Source organism: Fulmarus glacialis, unplaced genomic scaffold (assembly GCF_000690835.1).
Source record: "Fulmarus glacialis isolate BGI_N327 unplaced genomic scaffold, ASM69083v1 scaffold13817, whole genome shotgun sequence".
NCBI lineage: Eukaryota > Metazoa > Chordata > Aves > Procellariiformes > Procellariidae > Fulmarus > Fulmarus glacialis.
In genome coordinates, this window is record NW_009225168.1 from 1554 (window position 1) to 8890 (window position 7337).

Consider the following 7337-nt stretch of genomic DNA (forward strand, 5'->3'; position numbering starts at 1 on the left):
GCAAAAGCACCCTAAGAGCAGCCTTCATGGTCCCACTTCAGCTACTCCCAACGCAGTCGTTCGAGCTGCTCACACGCATCTCAGAACTCTTGGGCGGAAGGGGAGGAACGGCGTCTCCCTTTTAAAAACCGGTGGCCTTGAGTTGACAATGCACAACACACCTCCCTTGAGAAACGCATGCTAGAGAGGAGGGAGGGATGTTTCAAAGAAACCTTTTTGTTCTATTTTTGGGTTTGCATCTAGTATTGGAAACGTAAAAAAATTAAAGCTGTTTCTCTTACTCTTAGGGATGCACGTCCTTGACTTCAGATGTTTTCTAAAGGAGGATGGACGTCTAGACTTGGATCTTCATGGGGACTGGCACGTACTATTCCCATCAGCAGTGAAACACCAGGAGGGAAGAATTAGCCAGACTAGGAGGAGGGGGATAGAGACAGATAATGGGCAGAAACTAAGTAAATGTATGGAAAGCGTTCTCCTCTCCTCGCTGGAAAGCCTCCCCCCTCGGCGGGTACCTCGCTCACTGCAGTTTAGAGGCCGCCCTGCAGGGACTCTTGCACATCTCCTGAGCCCCAGGCTGCTTCAGCCTGCGAAGGAGAATCTCATGGGGTGCAGGAGCAGCCGGATGACTTTCAACACAAAAGAGTTGACTTAGAAGGTCTCACAACACACATATTGTAAGGACTTTTCCCTCTATGAGATGCCAATACTCACTGTAACACTTGGAATTGCCAATGCCACCTACCTAATCCACCCCAGAGAAACCTCCCCTCCACCCAAGGTATCTCCTTTTTTTGGCAACGGAGGGCAGGGGGCAAGGTACCTGCAAAAAAAGTTCCAACACATGCTCAGACCCTTCTCTGGGTTTCCAAGACTTCGCAGTTTGGAGCTCAGGATCTGGCTACAGCACGACATAAACGGGCTGCGCAGCCGAACCAGAGAGAGACAAAGGGCACCGCGCCGACGGGCTGGTGAAGGCGGACCTCTCGTCTACAGCAGCTACGACAAAGGGCTCGCAGCTGGCAAAGGGGAGAAAAACCACCCAAGCCGATTCAGGCTTCAGGCCAGCTCAGCTTGAGCCAAAGCGCTGCTAGCACGATGGTAAAGGCAGCGAGGGCTCCGGCGTTTGCCCAGGTCCAGGTGGGACCCGTGTCAGGCCAGCAGAAGAGGCGAAGTCTTGGATTCCTCCATCAAAGGGGCACGCAGCTGCAGGGCTGCGGCCAGCACAGCCTCCCCCGCGGTCCGCGAAACGAGCCAGGCACTGGCCAAGAGCAAGCGCGGGTCAGGCAGCCCGGGCTCCAGCGATGCCTTTGCCCACCGAGCACCCTGGCGTCCCGCGCTGAGACGCCCCAGTTCAGTGAAATGAATCCTGGAGAGGACAGAGAAGAGAAATCTCAGAACTTCTACTTTTTAATGGGAGCCAAATGATTGTTTGAAGGAAACATTTAGTATAAATAAAACCACAGAGGACTAAAAGCTTGCCAGAACTAACCTACTAGTGGGAGGATAGAAACAATAGAAATCAGACGTGACAGCAGGTGCTTCATAATGGTACAGACAACATTTAATGAATTATAATAATAAACTAAGATATAATATCACTGCAGCTTTGGTAATTTCTTTTGACTAAACATTCCCAGAAATCCCTGCCACCGCCACAGACGAGAGCACCGGCGCTTTGTTTGTGAACCCACGTTTGGCATAAACAGTCTAGCGAGCAGCGGGTAGGAGCCGGGCAGCTGCGTGCCGGGGAAGGATGATTGCCTTTCCGCGATTGTCAATGAAATCTTGCCTGGCGCTTTTCAAGGACTCCCGAGCAGCAGTCCAAACCGATTTCCTCAGCAGAGATGTTTCCGTGATTTAGCTGGCAGCATCTGAGCTACTGTACAGTGCTCGGGCACCGGCAGGAGAAAGGATTCGGAACGCAGCGGGAGCGATGCTCTGCTGATCGTAATTCAGCAGGAAGACAGAGAAAACTGCATTTAGAAAATTCTGGTTGCCCTCCACTCTGCCCACGGCTGCGGGATGCAATAACAGAATCCTTTCCATGTGCCTGTGACAAGTCTCCCCATCACTGAATGAACGGCTTGATAAAGGACTTCAGTTGAATAGCAACTGATGAACTGGCTGGTAATCTACAGGATACGCGTCAAGCAGTCTAAGAGGGGGTAATACGTTAAGCTAACACAGCTGAGCTGATGTTGATGTAGCTACTTCAACTAGAAGGAGGCGAGGGCCTAGAGATTTCCAATCCTTTGCCTCCTCTTTGGAGAATTTCCAAAATGTAACCAGACTGGAATGTTTCCTATATCTAAGGGCTAAAGAAAGTGAACACAGGGCAACATTTTTAACCAAGACACAGGAAAACATAGAGAAAGGAAAATTGAAAACCTTTTAATGAACCTACAGGATTTTGTCAAATTCACAGGCATACAAAACAGAAATATTTCTCTGAATCAGTTGTGATCTGCATATAAAAAGATAGGAGCTAGCGGAGTCCAGCGGGACTGAGTCCAGGAGGGGCTTCAGTTGGAGGGAGGCGGAGGGGGGATAGTGCCTGGCCCCTCTGTGGGGAGAGGTGGTCTCATCATGGGTGGCAGAGGAGCAGGGGGGGGTACACCGGGTGCTGGTGGCAACTGAGGTGGCACTGGGGGTGGTGGCACTGGTCCGGAGGGAGGCATAGGAGGGAGGGTCATGCCTCCTGGAGGAGGCGGCGGCATGGAGTCCGGCAGAGGTGGCCGTGGGGGCAAGCCGTTCATCAGTGGAGGTGGAGGAGGCCGCTTGACAGTCGGGGGCCCTGGAGGGAGGTTTGGGGGAGCTGGGGGCTTCTCCATCTTGAAGTGGAATTGAAGGAAGAACTGGGGAGGGGAGAAAAGCGAAGAGAAGGGAACAATTAATCCTCAGGACAACTCTGTGCCATCACACAACACAGCTGCTCTCTGCCTCCAGGAACACAGCTCGGACCTCTCCTGACCTGTTACCTCCACAGATCATGGCTGCCTGGCAGCAGTCATGGCTTGCACCAGTATTGTCCAGTACTTTAACTCCTCCAAAACTTGTTCTAAGCGCTAAGCTATCTGTGACGGGGTCGGTATCTCTCACTACGCATGCGTCCCCTGCTCTCACATGCGATACCCAGTGAGTACCTCCATGCTGCAGGCTCACCACAGACAGCTGTGTGCAGGAAACACGCAGCGAGGAGCCACAGAGAGGACACGGTGTTGCGCGTTTATGCACCATTCTGCTGCTGACAGCAACCGAGGATTCTACCTCCCAGGTTAAATTCTCACAAAGATCACACACAGAAAGATCTTTCAGCCAGGAGGAGTCACTGCACAGTTGCATTGAAGGAATGAAGATTTTAGCATCAAAGCCAGCACGGATATCACTGATGCGCACTCTCCCTGCATTGCCTTTCCCCCCAGGCTGCTCTGCCCTCCTGCTCCCTCTTTAACCCCTAAGAAAGATGTTGCAGAGCTCCAGCTACCTGTTTGGTTTCCCTGTTCCAGTGGGTCCAAAACTTTCCTTCTGCTTTGTCGATTTCTCTGCTTGGCACCTGCAAGAAAAAAGAATAAGGAGCTATTATTAGCACCACCAGATTAGCTCAATGGCCCTTTTTAGCACCAGAGCCTGCAAGATAAGCAGTTATTCCAGGCCTTTGTGAGATGCCCTAGTCTCGGATGTTATTAGATAGAGACGGGGGCAGGAAAGAATTAAGTTACTTCCCTATCGGTCAAGGACAAGTGTGCTGGCAAAAAAACCCCTCTTAACATCTGCACAAAGGCTGAGGAGCAAAGCCCAGAAGGCTCCTTTCTGTGCCAGACACCGAGAATTCAACGGCTCCCCAGAGCTCAGCGCACAGCCTAGTTTTCATGCCAGAGTCCTCCACTAATTCTCAGCAGGGTTTAATGACTTCCAGTCATGTCTTCTTGACCCCCCCTTTCCACTCCATTAACCCCCTGAGCGCTAGAACAGAAGTCTAGAATGATGCTCACTGGGAATTAACGTCTTGGAAAACATGGGAAGGGAACTTTCCCAACAATCAGTTAATCCCAAACTTTACCTTGAAAGCTATGGTTTCATAGGGCTCCGCTGCCATCAAAAGGTATTGCCAGCGTCTATCAGGGGGCTCAATCCTTTGCTCATAGGCTGACATGAACCGATGACGAGGCATGATACTTTCTGCAATCTCCGGATAATCAATCTGTTGGGGAGTTATTACAGCATTAAGGAGAACATCCCCTTTTCACTCCCCCTTCATACAAAACAAATCCCTCAACTATGAAGCATATCGAGAGATCAGCTCCAAACAGAAAACTTAGTGATCACAACTGCGATCGTGGATTTGCTGGACACAATCAGCAGCAGAGGACTAGCAAGATAGGGCCTTTTTAAAAATTTATTTATTTCATGAATCCTGCAAAGAACTGCTCATTTAGCAGCACCTGGATCACCCAAACACCAAGAATTTTAACAGTGCCCTTACCTGGAAGAGAAGGCTCTGCTGGCCTGTTTCTGGATCTCTCTGTTTGGTCACTGTAAAGAAAGCAAGAAAGCTCAGTACATCACATGGCAGGGTTAGAGCAACATTATTTCTGCCGGAGGAAACACACAAAGCTTCCAACAACAAAGTATTACAAGATCTTTCTCCCATTTGTCAAACAAAATGCCACATTGTCTTTAACCGAAGCTACTTAGGATCTCCACCGAAATTCAGCTGCTGTGGGGCAAAGATACTGCACACTGCAGAACAAAGCTGGGAGATGAAGAAGCCAAATTGTGTACTGAAGGCCAAAACAAAACAATGGGGAGTTCAGAGAAAAAAACTTGAGCTATACATGCAATGAGTTGATTTATCAGCATTAGTGAAAGATGGTACAGCACAATAAAAGGAGAAGACAGACTGAAACAATGTCATCATCTCCTGCATGACTACTAATAAGAGCTGAAAGACTGAGACATACCAATCTACTATTAAAATGGTTCTCACTCGACTGTCAGGAATAAAGAGATGTTCCATGGGTAATTTAAACAATAAAGGACATCAGGAGATAAGTCCATGCCTTATTCATGGACAGATCTGCTAAAAAGACTAATTAATAATTCACATCTGCAGCACTGCACTTCAGGCAAGCTCCAGCAGGCATTAGGTATCTCCTGTGACATTACCCTGACTTACCTTTATAACCCGGTCGTCCAATTTTCACAAATTTCTTCACTTCCACTTTGACTTTTTCTGGTGCGGGCTGGGCAGGGGCTTCCTTCGCTTCCTTGGCAGCTCGACGGGCCCTGGATTAATTTGAAATGTGCCAAATTTAATTAAAAGGTTAGCCGCACTTCTTTCTAAAGGATACACTAGGAGCAGTTTGAATGCCTCACCATGGAATATTCAGCACTTCACAGAAAGCACACCAGGAAAACCTGCTATTTCTCTTCCACATGCACCACTACAGGCCAATTGTATCCGTGCCTTCCCCTGACTAAAGGCTGTCATCTCAATTATTTTATCCACCCCCAAGATGACCTTGGTGCCCATCTCCACAGATGGATTTGAGAAGACTTACTTCTTGAAATACAAAAGAAAAAACCCCACAAACTAGTCATCTAAACCAAAGCAAACTGGATTTCTTAAAATAAAACTTACAAACTTCTCCCAACCTGCATTCACAAAATCAGGTCCTTATAACTAGACTCAGACAATTTGCTTTTAAAACTCTTTCTCCCCCTTCCTTCAGAAATTCCACAACTGGCTTTGAACTTGAGCTCGAAACAGAGCACCATTTTTTGGAGCAAACCTAGGCTGTACCTCCTGCCTAGTGCCAGACTGTTCACCAGGAAACAAACACAGTGAAAGAACATTCAAGCACAGTGTGCTACTGTATAATGGAGTTCAAGATTTATAGATGCACACAGGCATCATTTTCAAGTCCTTAGGTAACAGAGAACAAAGTTACAGTGGAGAATGACTTACAAATTGGTCTGATGCTTCTTCCCCTGGGTATGTGCTAAGTAACTTCCCTGAAATAAAAAAACAAGAAGAAAGTTAAATGAAGACAGGACTGTTCCTAAACTGACAGATACTTGTCACAGAGGAGAGTCTGTATCACAGGTTGACAAGGATATTTTAATCCTTACTCAAAAACCACAGATTGCTCTCAGCTGCTGAACTGTCATAATTGTCAGGCTTAACAGATACCAGCCACTACCCACCCATCATCCCTTCAGCAGCCAGTTGTCAGGCACGGCCCAGGTTCTCGCACTTGAAGCTACTGTTATGCTAAAATACCTGCTGCCGAGATCAAGACAGACAGCTGCTCAACTCACCTCATTGTTGTGCAGCGTTAGGCAAAGCTTGCATTCGTAAGAGCCCAAGTGATTTTTCATAAAATAAGGGTCCTAGGAAGAGAATTATTAAAAAGTTACAAGCGAAATACAGGGCAAAACAACAGAATAATCAAAATACTGCCGAACTTTTGCTGCACTGGAAGAACTGAGTTCGTAGATTTAAGTTAATAGCATAACACTGCTTTAGGACTACAAAAACAGAGAGAAACAATAGCAGCTTTGTTAACTGGTGACAGCACACCCAACTGCAGGCAAGGAACGGCAAAATACGAACCAGTTCCGAGAAAACTGAAAATAACGTAGTAACAGCTACTTGAATACGCAAGTGCTGGCACCTCTCAGGTCAGCCCTGTCACAAATGTTTCTCGTTCGACTCCCACATTACCAGAAACAGAAGTATTTAATTCCAATCTATGACTTTCCATTAAATCTCTCGCCCTCCAAGCCATTTCACTCAGGCAAAGCTCTAAACTTATTCCCACAAAGTCTGCAGGACGGGAGCCCCGTGTCTTTTCTTTCCTGCGCACGCAGAGGCCAAGGCTCACCTTGTTGATGTCGATGGTTTCCAAAGCCAGCTGCCGGAGCCTCTCCCTGCGGTCTCGGTTACTTTCTGAGGCAGAGGCTACGCCTCCGCTTCCAGTTTTACCTCCAGGACGATGCTGAAAATCCATGATGGGGACTTCTGTGCTTCAGCTACTTATGGAGAAAGAGAGAGTCTGGAAAAATTAGGAAAAGCAACGTGAGTGATAACTAACGCTTCTCCTAACCTGGAGTTCAAAGCACTGTTCACACCCGTCAGTAAGGACGAGACGAGCACAACGAACCATGCCCTGGACCCTTGACACGTGACGCAATTTCAAAGGGAGCAGGTCTTGTACCACCGACTCAGTAAGTTGAGTAGAAGTAAAATGATCCAAAATAACAAGCTCCCAGAGCCCTTCCCATCTCCTTAGCCCCTTCTTCTACGCAGAGACCTGTTCCTCCCCCCCACA

At 47.9% G+C, this 7337-nt stretch overlaps 1 protein-coding gene across 1 annotated transcript; it reads right to left on the reverse strand.

The window, feature by feature from the left end:
* Nucleotides 1-2373: 2373 nt before the first annotated feature.
* SF3A2 (splicing factor 3a, subunit 2, 66kDa) lies at nucleotides 2374-7059 on the reverse strand. Its single transcript, XM_009582403.1, has 8 exons — nucleotides 6891-7059; nucleotides 6325-6396; nucleotides 5972-6018; nucleotides 5180-5289; nucleotides 4487-4536; nucleotides 4064-4204; nucleotides 3488-3556; nucleotides 2374-2858 (listed from the first exon to the last, which is right to left on the reverse strand). Exons 1-8 carry the CDS (start codon nucleotides 7014-7016, stop codon nucleotides 2526-2528), a joined length of 948 nt encoding a protein of 315 aa, XP_009580698.1. The 5' UTR covers nucleotides 7017-7059; the 3' UTR covers nucleotides 2374-2525.
* Nucleotides 7060-7337: the final 278 nt, after the last annotated feature.

Coding starts and splice junctions, on each gene's coding strand:
- SF3A2 (XM_009582403.1), bottom strand. CDS start 7,016: ATGGATTTTCAGCATCGTCCTGGAGGTAAAACTGGAAGCGGAGGCGTA. Junction 6,397..6,890: donor AAACCATCGACATCAACAAG/GTGAGCCTTGGC, acceptor TTCTCTTCCTAG/GACCCTTATTTTATGAAAAA. Junction 6,019..6,324: donor TAACGCTGCACAACAATGAG/GTGAGTTGAGCA, acceptor TTTTTATTTCAG/GGAAGTTACTTAGCACATAC.